At 39.8% G+C, this 19,428-nt stretch overlaps 1 protein-coding gene across 1 annotated transcript in view; it reads right to left on the bottom strand.

Annotated features, from left to right (window-relative positions):
• The window catches only part of LOC144826534 (dual oxidase 2-like), a 193,696-nt gene that overhangs the window by 34,055 nt on the left and 140,213 nt on the right, over window positions 1-19,428 (bottom strand). The window contains exons 21-24 of the mRNA XM_078684965.1: window positions 16,712-16,887; window positions 10,977-11,058; window positions 6,536-6,628; window positions 2,300-2,478 (exon numbers count right to left, since the gene is read on the bottom strand). Coding sequence (XP_078541091.1) covers window positions 2,300-2,478; window positions 6,536-6,628; window positions 10,977-11,058; window positions 16,712-16,887 — 530 coding nt within the window. The remainder of the gene's footprint in view (window positions 1-2,299; window positions 2,479-6,535; window positions 6,629-10,976; window positions 11,059-16,711; window positions 16,888-19,428) is intronic.

Below are 19,428 nucleotides of genomic sequence, written 5' to 3'. Positions count from 1 at the left end.
CTAAGTGGATTTGTGTTCTTTTTTTTAATGTTTTACCATTTTCCTTGCAATAGACAATCAATAGTATGCAACTACGCTCGACCCCACTTGAAAGGAACGTGTCCTGTTGATAAGTTGTTCAATGTAAAGAAGGCATCTCTTAAAAGTAGACACAAGATGTAGTTATTGTTATTTCGGAGTTGTTAGCTACTCTCTATCTAAAACATTAGGGTACTTGTTCTAAGTTAAAAGATTCAGGGCCATATGTACAAATTTTAAGAATAGCGATTATCTAATTGTGATTTTTTGTGAATCGGAATTAGGAAATTGCTATTCCTAAGGTATGAAACACATTGAGTTTCCTTTAGCACTTCCTAGTGGGTCGCAAATTGACCTACCTCATGAATATTAATGAAGTATGTCGCATTTTGTGACCTACTAAGAATTGCAGCTATCACAGGGATAGTGCTGGGGTCAGCAGACTATCATGTACGTTATTGATTTTTAATAAACCAATCTATTTTTAGTAAAATGCAGCCCGTTGCATTTAAAAGCAAAAACTTTGGCACCACTGCCTACTTGGAAAAAATATTTGTATCAGCATTAACGAAGGGGAAAATGTCCCATGGGGACCCCTTCTCATTTGCAAATGGTTACCACCTCCTCGGAGGTATCAATAAAAAATGAATGTTTTGTGACCGTGATGTGGTCGCGAAACAATAATAAATACCACTGTGATTCAGGAAGGGAAGCCCTAAACAAGTCCCTTCCAAATACCGATTCACAAAACCATATTACGATTCGATAAAATGTTGCTGAATTACAATTTGGCTTTTGTACATTTTAAAACACTTTTTTGCTGTTGCAAACAGCCCGATGCTGAAAATCAGGACATTTGCGACCTCAAAAACGGTTTTGTACATATGGCAAAAGTTATAAAGTTTCCTGCTTTGCACTTTCAAAGCATGCTCAGCAACAAGAAAACATTGCAAACAAGGAGATGGCCCAATGTCATGATGACAACGCATACATTATGAACGCATAGTGGTATACATTCTGCAAAATCATTGTGCATTAGTAACAAGTACTGGCAGGCTTTACACATTCCGATGAGTGATGCTAAACAGGGAAAGCAGCAATGTTAATGGTATTAAGAAGCCACTTCAAGTGAAATATGTTAAATTTGCCATTCAGCTATTTCTACTAAAAATAATAAAACAATATACGCAATAACAATAGGAAACAAAAACATAGAATAGAGAATAGAAAATAGGACAAATAATTAAATTATGCTAGGAGAGTATTGTTATTCCACAGTACTTCTAACTGTCTATCTATCTATAGAGTAGTAGGGATACGCTGTTTCATGTTGTCGGGTAGGAGGGGATGTGGCTTATATGGTGATTTAGGAATATATATGACCTGGGTTTCAATCATGGCTTCAGTTCTTAAGAAAAACTGGCCCTCATTATTAGTGGACCGTTAATCTTCCCAGTATCTTCAGCCCTTTAGAGTTACTGATACCAAAAGTAGTGGGCCAGAGTTACATGGGACTTAGCTGTGAAATCCTAAGGGTTACCTTAGAAATATGGAATTACTGGGGAAGTCAGTAATTCCGCATCCAATTCCCTGGATAATTATATGTAACTGCATTATTCAACTATCTAAAGACTCAGTTTGTGTACCTGGTCTTGCATTGTCTCTCAATCCCTCATTGATGTACAGTGTTTATCCCCAGCTAGATTTATTCTGTATAAACACCAATCCATATATATATATATATATATATTACACATATTTCTATATGTTTAAAGGCATACATATGCATTGCTAACACTGTGTGTATGTGTGTACTTTTGAAGGCATGAATCATTGTCCTGGGTGCAAGAGTTCAAGTACAGTGTAGCTTGAAACATTAATATTTGCCCCTTTATACTTTAAAACCAAGACTGCTAAAATCCAGAAGGGTAAATTCCAAGGTAAACTGGGTGGCTTGGTCATTATCCATGAATCTTAGAGTGATGGGGAGACAATGGACTCGAAATCACAAATGGTACAACAAAGACCATGCAGTGTTTAGGACCGAAAAGAGGTGTATGATCCATATTATACTGTAATCCTGCTGCTGGTGAGATAGACAGCTGCTAGTCCCTCTACTCCTAATCCAACTGAGGACAACTAAGTTGTCCAAAATGAGGCATAGTACAAAGGACTCTGCATTTCTCTGTATGCTCCCAACCCCTTCTTTCTTTCTCACTGTCTTGATCCCTTTACACTCCCTACTCCCGAAACACTAATCCCGAAAGCACGAAATACTCACAATAAGCTCGTTCCGCAAACAGTCCAAGCGAGATGGCATAAAACAGGACTACGCACACAATGTGACGGCGGTAGTTTTCAATGAAGCGTTTAAATTGCTGGATTTTTTGTGCCACTTTACTCTTGGGATAGGTTTCTCTCCTGGCTTCTGTGTATAAATGTGCTATTTGATAGGATCTCCTAGAAAAGGGAAACACACAAAATAATTAAAGCAAAATGATGAGGTAGATGCAATTCTCAATTCTGGATGATGACTCAAAATGCAGAAATATTCATAATTCAGAAAGTGAGAGTAGTATTGACTGTAAAACTTTGGAAAAGGGAAGTTATGAACGTAGTACTCATATTATATGGTGACATTTGTTATCTCAGTATCCTTCATGACAAGTGAAATACAATTTAGGAAAGTGCTGAAGGACCACATCTTCAAAGAACACGACATCATGAAGATGTCCACTGCCACTCTCATACCCAGTGTCTCCTCCAAACATTGATTGAATATATCTTTGCCTTTGATGCTGTACAGTGCTCCAATTTTAGTTTTCTCTTCAGCTTTATGAGTAAAGTTCTACTTTCATGCCACGTTTAGTGTAAATCAGTTTAGTCATGTCACTGACCATGTCATGAATGATGTAATATGTGACATCATCAGCAGTGGATTGCGGGTGCGCTAAATATAGTTAGTACAACTAACTATATAGGAGCAATTTCAATGGTTTTTTAAAATGCTAATTCCTAACTATATAAGGCCTGAAACCGATGGTTTTTTCAGTGAATATATATATATATATATATTTATATATATATATATATATATATATATATATTACCTACTGGCGATAGCCAGTAGGTATATATAGTTAGGATTGTTTTCCATAGGGAAATCGCAAAATTCTATTGGGAATAACTTTGGCGCCGGTTGAGGATTCTTCCTGAAATTTTCCTTAACTTTGACTCGCGGCGCTCCGCTCCTTCCCTGAAAGTTTGGGGGGGATTCGTCAAGCGGGGGCAGAGATAAAAGGGGGGTCCCAAAACGTGTTTTCCCCATGTTAATTTCCATAGGCCGGTTGGACTCACTTTTAGCCCGAACGGCTGAATGGTTTTCCACCAAACTTGGCAAAATTGTAGGGACTGGTAGCCCAATGTGCCTTTGCTATGTCTCAAGATATGTTCTCCAGTGGTTTTTACGAAAATTAACTTTGAAAAAATATATATTGGGCTACATTGGGCTATATATATGTTAGAGCCCAAATGTAGCCCAATGTCGCCCAATGTAGCCCAAAGATGGCCACCAGAGACAAAAAAAAACAAATGTAGCCCAAATATCAGCCAGATGTAGCCCAACTATAGCCCAATGACAGAATGTCCCAGAGTGTTCTAAAGAACAACTAGAGCGCTAACAGTCTTACTTATGACAAAAGAATGGCACACCTGAAGTCATCTTGATTGGAATAAAGTGTTAACACTCAAAACATTTAATTTGCAAAGGAACAACATGAGGGGGTTCATTTTGCCATAGAAATTATGATTAGTGCTGAAGAAAGAAAAATTAGGGCACATTTTGAGTGACTTCTCAAATCCTCTTATATTTCATTAAAAAAATTCTGATATTCTGTCTCCCAAGATAGCCACCAGAGACAAAAGAGCCCAAATGTAGCCCAAATATCAGCCAGATGTAGCCCAACTATAGCCCAATGACAGATTGTCCCAGAGTGTTCTAAAGAACAACTAGAACGCTAACAGTCTTACTTATGACAAAAGTATGGCACACCTGAAGTCATCTTGATTGGAATAAAGTGGTAACACTTAATACATTTAATTTGAAAAGGAACAAAATGAGGGGTTTCATTTTGCCATAGAAATTTTATATATATATATATTCACTGAAAAAACCATAGGTTACACACCAGTTATAGTTAGGAATTAGCATTTAAAAAACCTTTGAAATTCACTGAAAAAACCATAGGTTTCACACCAGTTATAGTTAGCTGGAAATTTTACTCGCATAAAACCATTGAAATTCCCACGTTATAGTTAGTTGGACTCACTATAACTTGCACGTCTGCAATGCACTGCTGATGACGTCACATATTACATCACTCATGCATATATTTAAATATTTAAACATTACTCGCTAGTATATGTATTCACTAAGATACACTTAATAAGCCAGTTAACCAATCAATTTTTTTTTAAAAAACACTGAAAAAACCATAGGTTTCAGGCCTTATATAGTTAGGAATTAGCATATAAAAAATCTTTGAAATTCACTGAAAAAACCATAGGTTTCAGGCCTTATATAGTTAGGAATTAGCATTTAAAAAACCTTTGAAATTCACTGAAAAAACCATAGGTTTCAGGCCTTACATAGTTAGGAATCAGCATTTAAAAAACCTTTGAAATTCACTGAAAAAACCATAGGTTTCAGGCCTTATATAGTTAGGAATTAGCATTTAAAAAAACCTTGGAAATTCACTGAAAAAACCATAGGTTTCAGGAGTTATATAGTTAGGAAGTAGTTTTTAAAAAACCTTTGAAATTCACTCAAAAAACTATAAGTTTTAGTGATGTTATAGTTAGCTGGACATTTTACTCATACAAAACCAATGAAATTGCTCCTATATAGTTAGTTGTACTAACTATATTTCGCGTACCCGCAATCCACTGCTGATGATGTCACATATTAGATCATTCATGACATGGTCAGTGACATCACTGATGACATCTCAAATGACATCACTGATGACATCACTGATGACATCATCCACGTGACAATCACATACACCTTTTCATACACTATTACAATTTTTCATCACTGTTTGTAAAATACAGAGTATCATATTTAAATCCATTGTCACAGCAATACAAGTATCTAAAAATCCACTCAGTGATTCATAGATGTATACACACATCTAATCACTTACCTATGGATTCACTCATACATGCTGTCAATGAACAATAGAACACTATCAAAAATACTTATACATCTATATCGACATTAAACAACAGCACACATCCTATTCACATATGAAGTCATCCTACTCACTTATGCAAACAATGGATCATACTTACATATTTACTTAGCAAAACACTTATACAAACACCACTTCTTCTATTCATTTAGATAGTAAGTCATACTTAGTGAATTATAAAATCATTATTACAAGTATACAGTTATCCATACAGTCACTCACACAATCATTGTGTCTTATGTATACTTATTTATATACAACAACTGACACATACACTGCCTTTTATTTTTCTAGTTTGTTGGACCTGTACCTTTGAGAAATATATTTGCTCATCACCACACCTATAAAGAGATTCCCTCACCCAAACTGTTAGAACATGTAGTTTTAACTTCATATATCTACTGAATCAACTATTCACACATCTTTGGACAGTCACACACCCCCCACCGAACCACACACAATTTCACACTCCCATACAAATACTCAGTTAACTAATCAATAACTAATATAGACTTTCACATAGCTAGTAACCAACTGTAGAATCAGTTTAGACAACAACTGACAAAGTGATACAGATATTCACACAGTTTAGTCACTATCCACTATATTTAGTGAGACATTATAAATTGGTCAAGTAAACAGTCAATTACACTGCTACTAAATCCTCCATCCAAATATTTATTTATATATATCCACTCATTCTTCAATGTAAATTGCTATTTATATATAATGCATATTTAAATAACGAAGCAAACCACATTCACTGGATGATGTCATCAGTGATGTCATCAGTGATGTCATTTGAGATGTCATCAGTGATGTCACTAACCATGTCATGAATGATCTAATATGGGACATCATCAGCAGTGGATTGCGGGTGCGCGAAATATAGTTAGTACAACTAACTATATAGGAGCAATTTCATTGGTTTTGTATGAGTAAAATGTCCAGCTAACTATAACACCACTAAAACTTATAGTTTTTTGAGTGAATTTCAAAGGTTTTTTTAAAAACTAATTCCTAACTATATAACTCCTGAAACCTATGTTTTTTTCAGTGAATATATATATCACACAAGAGACAAAGGTATACAACTACTTGTGCCTGCATCCTATGTTTGGGACATCCTTATCGCAAGCGTAGACTGTGATCCCTTGTGGTCATGATTTGACTTCGATATTTTAGGCCTGTAGATGGTCTCTAGTGCACACAGGGTTTAGGAGAGGATAAATGTGAATAAGGAATATAGTTGACTTGATACATACTTTCGTCCGGCTCTCTTTCGTATTTCCATGCCTTCCGACTCCACAGTCTTGAATTGCATCTCTGGTGTTCTTGAATCTCCATTTGGGAATTCACTAACCAAACATAACAATAAAATGTTTAGCCTGAGAAGTGATATTAGTAAATATGTGGGCCAGTGTAGGACTAATATGTCCATGAGGCAATAATACATGGCAGGGTGAGCATAAAAACATTCTGCCGCTGAGTATGTTGAGATACCAACGATCTTACTAGAATTAGTCACACAGGATTATTTGAGGCTAGCTGTTTATTTCTATTTCGCTTTTTAAAATTATTTTTTCCTCAGTAGATTGTTACTAACCCTCATACTCTGGGGAGCCTAGAACAAATTATTCACCGCAAGTATTTCTAAGGTCTACCTTTCATGGACAATGCAAGTGGGAAACATTAGGTGCGAAACTCTCCCTTACGTTTGACCTTCCATTCTTCCTTTGTAAACTGTGCACAGTATAGAAGGTTCAGGGAGACCATGGCTAACTGTATTCTAGCTACAACTATTACCAGCATTTCAGGAGAGGACTACTGAGGCCTTACAAGATGCCCACGAGTATATGACTTTAAGTAACACCACATCCTAGTGGGGGCAACATCAAGACGTAAGCCTGGTGTAGACTTTTAAAATAGAAAAAGATTGCTATTCATTGGGTAGCTGCCATCCTCAACTAACTGGGTGGAAACCTGGTATCTGTGCCAATTTAAACCCCATTGGACCCTGAACCCAGCAAGTGCTAAGGTGCTGACGCCAGCATGAAAGAACAGCCGCTTTAAGGGGCGGGCCGACGAAAAACTGCCCAGGAAAGGTCAATGTGTAGTGGGCTGAAACATGTAGACACTTGTGGAGAGAGCAGCTGTGGGGTCTGGTACTTACTGAAAGGAAATGTAACTCAAGCCAGCCCTTCTCCAGTCTCCCCTGCCTCTTTTCTCTCCTTACTGTGTTCTATACATTCTCTTTACTCCACTGAGAACTAAACACAGAAATGCAGTGAAGCAAAGGCAGTACATGCAGAAAGTTCCACTGTCTCCCAATGGAGTCCTTCTTGCACAAGCTTTTTTTTGTGTTAGACTTCCGGTCTATCGTAAAAGTTTGCTCACATTCAATGTATTTTTGTAGCAGATATAAAGTGCTAAGCTTCTCTCACTAAAGCAGGCTGAGTCACAAGCAAGCAGGTGATTGGCGTTTTCACAACTTAGTGAAATAGGGAAGGCAGGACTCCAAGGCCTCCTGAGGCTGATGTCTGCAACCAAGCCACTGCACCACACTTCTGCTTCTCAGCCTCTTCCCGGATGTTTGTATGGTGCAGTGGAAGTAGCAATATTTGTACTAAAATATTGGCTAAGCGTTTAGCTGAGGCAAGAGAGTAGTGAGAGTGGGAGAAGAGAGAGTAGATAGAACATGGATGTAGGGAAAGGGAGATAAATACGGGAAGAATGGTTTGGGCTGGTTTGAACATTTTTGTCAGGGCTGCTTTTGGACCCCATTCTGGCCATGAATGATGAGGCTTGCACATCTCTTTGACTACCAATATACTTTCTGTTCTCACATGATTGTGCCTTTTGTTATGCTTTCATCTTAACGATTTTGTTTAAAGGCCAGAAACACTCCCCAAGCAAAGCGAGACATGCAAATAAGGTAACTAACTACTTCCTGAGAACCTGTACTTTATTCGGAATGAAGCCCAGCAGTTTTATGGCACAGTAGAAGCACAATTATGGAGCTCTCTCAAACAACTCACCAAAATAGCACACGCACACACAGGCATTTAATTGCAATTACGCCTTTTGTGGCATCTTAGATCACTGCACATAAAGGTTTACCCAATAACTCAGTTACATTTGCTTCCTCCTGTTTGTGGGCTTCTACAAAGCTTGTAATTGTCTGCAATAGCTGAAAATATGCTGCTGGACTATAAAAAGGGCTGGTGATTGTAGCATTTATAATGAGTCATCAACAGTTATAAGATTGTGATTTGTTTTGTGACACCATAGAAGAGTGCACTAAAAGAGTTGTTATGCCGGCCACGCTATCAATTAAGCGGGTGAAACAAGGAAAAACACAACAAAGCTGAGTGAGATAGTGAGGGAAATAGAGAAGTGGGAGGAAGTTAATGAAGGGATGGAAGAGTAAAGAAAAATTAAAATACATATGCATGAGTTGGAGAGATGTGGAGTGTAGAAGTTGAGAGGTGGGGCAACAGAGAGAGAGAGAAAGAGACAACTTCTTTGTTGAAGGAAGATCAACATTGGAAACGAGAGAGTGAGAACGTTTAAGGATGAGTAGACAGTGAGGAGAAAAATTTTGGTGGAAGACATGTCGGTATATGTGGATGATACTGAAACAGTGGAAAGTAAATAGGTTTGAATAAGGAGCTAAAGTTGGAGATGAGGGTGTGGTGGTTAAAAAGTAAGGCACTGTCCTTTCTTGTAAAATGTCACATCCGTGTTTGTTCAAAGTAGACACGGCTAACACTTGCTATCCCTAGTAGGAAATGCAACCCATTAAATGCCAGGAATAACTTCAGTTTCCTATTCTATGTGTGACATTAGAAAATAATGTAATGTTATTTGACTGCAAATGATCCACATAGGTTCCAACAAATCGGACATTTCTAATTGATTACAAATTATACAAATAAAATTAATTTTATTGACTAACAGATTGGTCATTTTCTCACCTCTGACTACCAAAACTTTCAGACAAAAAAATATACGGTTAGATTCAGAAATTTCTACACCTGAAATCAAAGTAGCAATCAGACCAAGCTGGATTTTTTTAACGTTTTTCTTTTTGGTCCAATACTTAAAGTCACTATTTGATAACTTTATTTTGAATGGTGAAGTCTATGGTTCCTTTAAAGAAGCATTATTCCAAAGGAAAAGGTTCTTTTACAAAATTAACTTTTCCCTGCCTAAAGCCTCTGGAGGCTAATTTGCATTAGACTCCAGCTGTCTGAGTGCTCAAGCCCTGAATGAGATTCGAAAACTGCTTCCAGATAAGAGGAAAATGCCTGGGCGTGGGCAGGTGTTTTTTTCCCTCTGGGAGAATGACCATTTGGGCAGTGCCCAGGAACTAGATTACCTTCAAAGGGGCCTTTCCTGTCACAGGTAGATATCAGATGATAGCTACACAGGCCCCATAAGTATTCCCCTAGTCAGGCAGGCTACAATCCCAGTGGGGAAGGAGCTGCCTTCAGAGCTGGCTTGAAGTGACCACAGTGGAGAGGTTGCTCATTCCCTGCCAACACTTCTGGGGTGGGCATAAAAGCTCTGCACAAAGAAGCGTGGCTCAGTGGTTAGAGGAGGCAGACCCGGAAGCTGAGATCGGCCCTGGACCAGGGTTCGATTCCCCGCCTCGGCGGGTCTCGGGCTCAATAATTCCACGGACTTGACAATTCTTGCTCCGGTGCCTACTCGACTCACGGGGTCACACTCTGCGACTCTGGGCAATAGCTTGCTTAATCTCCACTACGGCCCCTCGCGGCGGGATGCCTGGCTTTCACCTTGTGGATACCCTGCCAGGGTATCTCACAGGGGAATACCAGGACGGGTTCCCTAAGCAAGCGCCTTGATACCTTCGGGTGATACGTGCGCTATATAAGTCGCAATACATTTACATTTACATTTACAAAGTCAACAGCCTAACCGTGACCTGTCCAATGCCAATTGACACTGTGGAGACCTACTCAGATACGGGCTGCTGCATTCCCCCACTGAAGGACCTTGGCTTCCATTTTCATGACTTTTAGGACTTAGATAGCAGAGCTAGCTTAGAGGACTGCCCTGGCCTGTTGTATTCCTCTATATTTGGGGTCATCAAACTGAAATTAAATGTTTTTTAGCTTACTTTTTTTAATGTTAGCAAAGCAATTGTCTTTTTAAGCTTTGATGGTTGTTTTAAAATAGGTTTACCTCCTTCTGTTAAGAGAATAGTTGTGAGATGCACTCCGACGTCCTCAGGAATTACACTGATGCTTGACATGTTACACTTAGTAGGCGTGCATGCCAGGTAAGCGCTCTGCCCAATTGCACCGCAATATGAACCAAACACTTAGGAACCTGTTTAGTCTCCGAAACCGGCAGCACTGCCACGTAACTCAATGAGTCCAATAAATCAAAACGTAAGGAGTACAAGAAGATTAAGGACAATACGTTTTGATTTATTTGACTCATTGAGTTACGTGGCAGTGCTGCTGGTTTCAGAGCCTAAACAGTTTACTTCCTTCAATTGTCATTCTATTCAACAGGGAACAGCTTCACTTGCACAGAGGAAATACAGTGAAGCATAGCCATAATGAGGACGGCTCGCAAGGTCATGCCTCAGCAAGCTGACTATTCTGGGCTTCCCTCAAAACAGTAGTCAGTGTTGAGGTGTGTAAATGTGTAAGCAATTTCATCGTTACTTACTATGCTGGGGATTCATTGCGGCCCTTGTCGATGAATGAGATTCGGTTTAACTTTTCTTTGAAAAGCTCCTTGTTTTCATATCCTTAAAATCAGAAGAGACAAAATTACAATGAGTAAAAAATTCCACTGTATCCATGTACTATGTTAGCTGGAATAGATATTGGCCATATGAGAAGACCACATTTTATGACATAGCGCTGCTATTCTTAGGTGGGTAAGTGGGAGAGAAGCACAGACCAACTGACCTCCAACACAGCAGTATAGAACTCTACAAATCTACAAGTAAAACAATGGTAGGTCCATTTGACTAGCTTAACAGTTTTCTTGTTAATACATATCTCTGGCTAACAACGCCATATTGGCAATACCTGACAGTGAAGGACTCAACCAATGTGTGCGTGAGGAAGCAGGAAGTGGAGGGGAGAAGAAAAAGAGAAGCAGTGCAGGCTTCTCCATACTTCTCTGACAAAGTTGCTGACTCATGTAACTGAGGGTTTCCTCTGGGTATAAAGTTCAATCTCTACAATACAATTTGAGTGAAAATTGTTTCTTTATTCACTAGTCACAAATTGCTATTGACCTGATATAGGCTTTGGAGAAAGGGAGTCATATGAAAAATTGTCTTTTAACTCCAAGCAGCAGTGGAACATAGCTATCTCCAGGAGACACACCTGCCCTGGGATAAGAGGGAACTTCTTAAAATTAGGGGATATAACGCATTAGCCTGTACCACGCAAACGTCAAATGTTAGGGGAGTGGCTGTGCTGGCAAAAACCTTCCTTGGACAAGCCATCAATAAACACAATGATACTCAGGGCAGATGGGTAATTATTAAATTGAATCTTGGTATCACTATCTGCTCAGCTTATGGATCTAATCAAGATGATCCTACTTTATTTGAGACACTTGAGCTTGATCTTGCAACTATACAGGGCCCACTAATTTTATGTGGTGATTTAAACATTTTGTTAGGCCACCAAGTTAATAACCAGGCAAAATTACATTATATAGGTCGCAAGGCACGAGTCTTCAAAGCTATCAGTAGACTTCGCGACAGCTTTGGCCTTAGCGACATATGGGATCTTAAGAACTACCCTGATCCTAGTTACACTTATTATTCTTGCCCTCACAGTAAATATGTCAGGATTGACTATTTATTTACAACAAAGGACTTGGCCAGTCATGCCTCAATTACTAAAGAACCTAAAATCATTTCCGATCACAACGCTCTAACCCTCACAGTCAATATTCCAACTACTAAGAGAGAACGTAGAAGTTGGACCTTTGATAGGAAACTGCTAGCCAATAATGACTACATTAAATATATCACTAGGTGTGCTAGGGAATTTTTTGATATGAACAGATACAGTGCTTCAAGGAATACCATGTGGGAATGCTTTAAATCAGCTCTCAGAGGTGAGACAACGAGGTACCAAGCAAGAACACGGAAACAAAATAGCATGGGGTACCATCAGAAATTGAGCGAACTTGCTAGAGCCGAGGAAGATCATATTGCGAAAATAGCACAAGGAGAAGATGGGAAACTTGCAATGTACCAACTGCTGGTTTTAAAAACCGAGCTTAAATCCGGACTGACTGAGAAGGCCGCAGAAATATATAAAACACATCGGAAAGAGCTATATGAAAATAGGGAAAGAGTGGGCAAGCAACTGGCTCTACACACACGCCAGAAAACTACATATAATGCCATCACAAGTATACAGTCAGGAGGGCAGATGCTCACGCAAACACCTGACATAATTAGGGCCTTCCAGCTATATTACCAGACCCTGTATCAGGTTGATAACAGAACAAGTAGTGCTGAAGCAGAAGTGTTTTTGAACAATCTTTTCGACCATCCTGCGGCAAGCTCTATCCTAGAAGATAACATCAGTGACGACTTAGAGACAGAGATTACATTCGATGAATTTCAGCTCGCCCTTTCCTCATTGGCTTCCGGAAAGGCTGCAGGCCCGGATGGAATTCCCCTAGAACTGTACAAAATCCTTAGTCAAACATTGGGTCCGCTAATACATGATCTATTCTTGGGAATTCAATGGAGCGGGACTTCTCCAATGTCATGGAGAGAATGAATGAATGAATGAATGAATGAATGAATGAATGAATGAATGAAAGTTTATTTATAATGCGCAAACTTAACCCAGAGGGCATCAAGGCGCAGTCCACACATAAAGGAGTAAGAAAGTAAAAAGAGAATGAATTAATAAGCCTGAGAGAAGAGCCAAGTCTTCAGGAGCTTCCGGAAAATTACCAAAGAGGGTTGGCTGGAGAGTTCAGGGGGGAGGTTGTTCCACAGTTTAGGGGCCAGAGTAGAGAAGGCTCTTCCTCCCCATTTCGCCTTTTTAAATCTGGGCACGGCAAGCAGATTTCTTGAGGACGAACGGAGGGTTCTCTTGGGGGAATAGGAACTAACAAGAGTCTTTATACCTTCAGGACCAGATCCAAACACAGCCCTGTGAGCCAAGCAGATAAGCTTGAAGTAAATCCTGGCATGTATAAGTAGCTAATGGAGATCCTTGCTAGCCTGAGTTGCAGATAATAACCTGGGTAGATTTAGGACCACCCTGGCTGCAGAATTTTGAACCATCTGGAGGCGATGGAGAGATTTCTTATTTATGCCCCCATAAAGCGCGTTGCAATAGTCTAGCCTGGAAGATACCAGGTCAACTCTTGACTGTAGGGGGTGATCTTTTTCAGCATCCAGATGGTGTTACAGCAGGTGGATACTGTTCTGTTTACCTGAAGGTCAAAAGAGAGGGCAGAATCTATGAGGACGCCGAGATTCCTGGCCGAGTTGGTGGGTTGAGGGCAGTCTCCCAGAGAGGGGGGCCACCAATCTTCCGACCAGATGTTATGGTTTCCTCCAAAGATTAGGACCTCCGTCTTCTCCCCGTTGAGCTTTAGGTAGTTGCGCACCATCCATTGCGAGACTGCTTCCATGCACGTTCAAAATTTGGAGGCAGCATCTTCGGTCGGTGAGGTGGTGGAAATGATAATTTGGGTATCATCTGCATAAGACGGTATTTGGTACCCAAAAGATCTTATTACCTCGGCAAGTGGGGTTACATAGACGTTGAATAACAGAGGACTCAGGGAGGAGCCCTGAGGAACCCCACATTGCATGGCCTGAGAGGGAGATAGAAAGCTACCGAGCTTGACCCTTTGCTGTCTCTGACAGAGGAAGGAAATAGGAGACTCAAGGCACTTCCCCCCACCCCTATCCCCTTCAGCCGGTCTATCAGGATTGAAGGGGACAGGGTATCAAATGCTGCAGTAAGGTCAAGCAGCACCAATAGAGTGGTCTGCCCTCTGTCCACCTCAGTGCGGATGTTGTTAACTACGACAGTGAGGGCGGACTCGGTGCTGTGAGCAGCACGAAACCCATGCTGGGAAATATCCAAAAGACCCATCTTTTATAGGTATGTAGTCAAATGGGAATTAAGGTGGGCCTCAAGTATCTTTGCGGGGGCAGGAAGCAGAGATATTGGTCGGAAGTTTTTAAGATTTCAGGGTTTAGGGAAGGCTTCTTTAAAAGAGGCTTAACAACTGCCAATTTCCATGGGGTTGGAAAGGACCCCTCATTGATGGCCCTATTCATAACCTCCAAGAGAGGGGGAAGGACAGCCTCTCTGCATGACTTCAAGATTTTTAGAGGGCAGGGATCAAGAGGCGAACATGATTTGGTGGCATCAAGAAGACGATTTAATTTGTCATGCGTCAGATGAGGGAAGCTGGAGAGGTTGGGAGGGGGACCCAGTTCAAGGGTCTCATTAAGGGACGGAAAGGAGGGAGGGGGCAAGAGTGTCCTGTTAGTATCCAATTAGGTATTGAGGGATTTGAGGGAAGTATGAATATCAGAGATTTTGGAGTGGAAGAAGCTTGCGATATCATCGCAAAGCTCCTGCGACTCATTGACTGAATCAGTGACTTTAGGTGTTGACAAAGTATCGATGATTTTAAAAAGCTCTCTAGATGCTTTCAGTGAGGTGGTGATCATGCTGAAGTAGTTCTTTTTTTCTATTATTTTTCCAAAAAAGGGGCAAACCTCCAGATCAACTATCATCCTATTGTCCAATTTCCCTAATTAATTCTGACTCCAAATTATATGCCAAGATAATGGCCATCTGGCTCGGGCGGGTCATTGAACATCTGGTCTCACCGTGGCAACATGGGTTTATCCCCGGTAAAGGCACGACTGACCACACTCGAAGAGCCATCACCCTGTTTGATACAATGTCTGCAACGGGGGGCCAGATGTTGATGATTCTCCTGGATGCCGACAAGGCCTTAGACCGCGTATCCTGGAACTTCCTATGGGCAGCACTCACCCAGTATAAATTCGGCCCCAAATTTGTTAAATCCATAATGGCTATGTATATAGATCCTAAGGTTAAATTACAAATTATGGGCTCTGAGTCCAGCACAATTAAGGTATCCAGAGGCACACGATAAGGGTGTACATGCTCCCCAATATTATTTGCCCTGTATATAAATCCATTAATTTTGAAACTTTTAGAAAAACCGCTAATCACACCTATAGTGGTTAATCATCTTGAAACCTAAGTATTGGCTTATGCCGATGATATTGCGGTACTAACACCTAACCCCTCCGAGGCACTGTTGGAAATAGAGGCGGTAGCTCAAGCCTACGGCCGCTACTCTGGTTATTCATTAAATAAAGAAAAAACAATCGTGCTGAGTACGGATAACGTCATCTGCAATGACAACAGGAAAGCAAAAAAAGCTACATACCTCGGTGTAACCATAAGTCCAGATATCATACAAATCCCAAAACTCAATTATGACCCCTTATTAAACACTATTAAAATAGACCTAGAGCGAGTAAACAGTGTACATCTTTCAATAATTGGCAGGGGAAATTTCTTAAAGATGAATATCCTCCCTAGGGTGCTCTATTTATTTCGAGCTACCCCCTTGACTCCTGACGAGAAGGTTTTTAAAATACTAGAAACTATCATGTCTAAATTTTTGTGGCATCAGGGTAAAATTAGAAGATCGTTAAAAGTACTGTCTCTTCCCCATAATAGATGTGGTTTGGCTTTCCCCAATTTGGCGCTCTACTTCTGGGCCTCATTTCTCCAACAGATGGCCCCGCTTCTTCACTCTAACCCTGTTTCTGAAGACCTCGAGGCTCTGCCACTCCCCTCCATTTATGAGCTGTCTTCAGGTCAGAAGGCTAAAGGTCTCTTTTTGAGGGAAGTGGAGAGTAGCTATTACAAAAAAATGAAGAGAGGGCACAAAATGTGCCAACTTATCTGCAAATAACTGCCGTTCACATTGTTCTAACAATATCGCTATAGAACAGGCCCACAAGAAAAATACTTGAAAATCAAATTAAAGTTTCTCTGTTGATAAGGATGCTAATGTTCTCTGGCAGAATGGGAAATTACGCTAGGTCTTGGTCAGGTTATTTTATTTCCACATTTCAACCCATTTGCTTGCAGAGCTACGAAGAACAATGTTCATGGTTAGATTACGTCAAAGTGATTGGCATAGTTTATTCTTTAAGAAATACTAAACTGCATAACCATTTCTACCATTAATATGTAGTCCCAGTTCATTCTATTGCATCTTCAACTTGGAAGTGCAACAGTCTTTTTTAGCAATTGATACACGAGTGCTTTTATCCATTGCTAAAGGAACTGGTTGGCCTGCAGTGGCCACTTTCCGTTTGTTTGCGCTATGTGTCTGACCTTGAATGCAGAGGGTCGTGCAGCGCAGCACATTATCATGGTCCTTAAGCATGAAGTGAAAGTCCTCCGAGGTGAAACTCTCCTTGTTCTCAAACCCGGCCCCTTGCAGCATGCACTCGATTGCCTGCTCTGTTTGCTCTCCAGTGAGGCAGTTGTTAGACAGCTCGATGAAAGACCTGGAAGGACAAGCAAAGTCAAGAGATTGTGACTTCATGTATTGTATGCCAGAATATCAAGATTTAAAATATTAGGTTACCAATTTATCAATTAAACAAAGTTTAAAGTGACTTTATAGTTAGGATAGTTGCTAAAACCGTAGCTTACGTTAAAACCCCCTAGAAATGTACTGAAAAAAATAAAGTTAGGTGTTGAAATGAGACAATAACTAACGTTAAATATCCCGAGCTAGAATATTTCAGTGGTTCTTGGGTTTTATAACATTAGTACTTGTTTTCTTGTCAATTGAACATTTAACCTTTCTTTTATTTTGTTACCTTTATTTTTTCAGTAATACATATTCACTGAAAAAACCCACTGTTAAAGTAACGTTACAGTTTGATGTGAAATTAGTTAAAATTAACACTGAAAAATAAAACAAAATATTGAAATTTACAAGTTATAGTTCAGTGAGCTAACTATAACTAACTATAATTTACAACCCCCATGCACTGCTTATGACTTCACATAATACATCATCTATGACATGTTAAATGATGCCATTGAAGACATCAAGATGACATCACTGATGACATCATCCATGAATGTGCCTGTTTGACATACACTTTTCATACTGGAAGGTATCAGCAAGCTACAACTAGACCCAATGTTGATCACTTGTTTAGTGTTAATGGGCGTAACCTTTTTCAACATGCAGGACATAAAGCATATCTGTGAAAGCACCCACATTTAGTAGACCTAATACCCTTGGTTAAAACTTTCATTCCATCAAGATAGAATTCAAGATAGCATTCAGGTGTGCCACATTTTCGTCACAAACACAGAATGTCAGCACTCTAGTTGCTCATTAGAACACTATCGTAAAGTTGCAGTTGATCTCCAGGATGTTAAATGGCAGGCTGCTGCTGGCATTGAAAATTGAAAGTACATGTTTTGGTCTGCATGTCACAATATGTTTTACTGAAACGGATGATGAAGATATCTGGGAACTCACACAAACTGTGCCCAAATTTGCCTTTTTAGAGAACTAATCATAATTTCTATGAGCAAACGAACCCCCTCATTTGGCTAATCATTATATGAAATGTTTTATAGGAAATGTTTTACATTTTACGGATTTAATTCAATCACGATTGCTTTAGCTGTTCCCCACGGGAAACATCCTTTACAACGCAACTTTTACCACGCAGTGCCTTTACGACGCAACTTTTACAACGCAAACCATTACAACGCATTGCGCTGGGGGGGGCGCTCTAGGATAGGGAATAGGTTTAATTTACTATCCAACACCTTCCCTACTATCCACGGGGACTGGAGTTGGAATAGTAAATTAAACTATTCACTATCCAGCGCCCCAAAGCACTATGCGTTGTAAAGGCATGCGATGTAAAAGCATGCGTTGTAATGTCATACCTCCGTTCCCCACACTTTTGTCATAAATAAGAACGTTAGTGCTGTAGTTGTTCATTAGAACACTGTGTGAGGCTGCCAGAGAACACTGTTAAATCAACTGACAGATTGCTGCTGTGATTGGAGTACTTGTTTTACTCAGTATGTCACACTATATTCTTATATGGCTGAGGGAAATATGCTCTCAATTAAGCTTCTGGAGCACATTCTATAATGTTGATGAGAAAGTCATGAGGGGAAAATATGATTAATTAAATCCCAGCAGAGGATCAGCGCTTTATACAGGGTAAAATCACCTTAGAACATACAACAATTCCTATAATTAATATTGAACAATGAACCAATGATATATGTTGTGACTAAAATGTGTTATCACCCTATATAGGCACTCAATTTTGTGAGTCTCAAAAACAGGCTTTCACTACAATGCATTTCAATAGTGATCGTGTCCACAGTCCTGTGTTGGCTGCCACAGTTTGCTTTCAATGTTGTGGCCAGCCAATCAAGGGGAGGTCCCTTTGGGACCCCAACATGCCTTTTAGGGTCAAGGTTTACTCACCCTCCCACTTTTATATTTTTGTAATTCATTTTCAGGACACAGGAACAACAATGGTAGCCACAACATATTGTTCAGGTTGTGATTGTGACCAACCAATCAGGATTGACTAGTATCGTTTTAAGTGGCCAATCAGTGCATATATGGACACCAACTGCCAAGATATTACTAACTTTTGAACCTTAAGTTTTCGAAACACCGCTGTATGTGCACCAAATCATAAAAAGCGTGCTTTATTAATAAAGATCTAGCTTTGTGTCAAATTTGGTGTAGTTCTCTTTAGCCATTTTTTCTTTATCACTGTCTAAAATTCCTATGGGAAATTGCAAGGGGAAAACATGTTTGGAACCCCTCTTTTTCTCAGCCCCCAATTAATGGATCACCCCAAAACTTACCAAGAAAGAGCAGAGGTGATCAAGCTTTTGTTTGTAACTTTTTGTGAAGATTCATCAAGTGACACCAAAGTTATTAGCAAAACTAAAATGCTCTTTTCATGGAAACTCTGACTTAACTATAACTACACAGTGAACATTGACACTGTGTAATATATATATACATTTCACAAACAAGCTTG

The sequence above is a fragment of the Lissotriton helveticus genome, chromosome 3_2 (assembly GCF_964261635.1).
Source record: "Lissotriton helveticus chromosome 3_2, aLisHel1.1, whole genome shotgun sequence".
NCBI lineage: Eukaryota > Metazoa > Chordata > Amphibia > Caudata > Salamandridae > Lissotriton > Lissotriton helveticus.
This window is presented reverse-complemented; position numbering and strand designations above follow the sequence as displayed.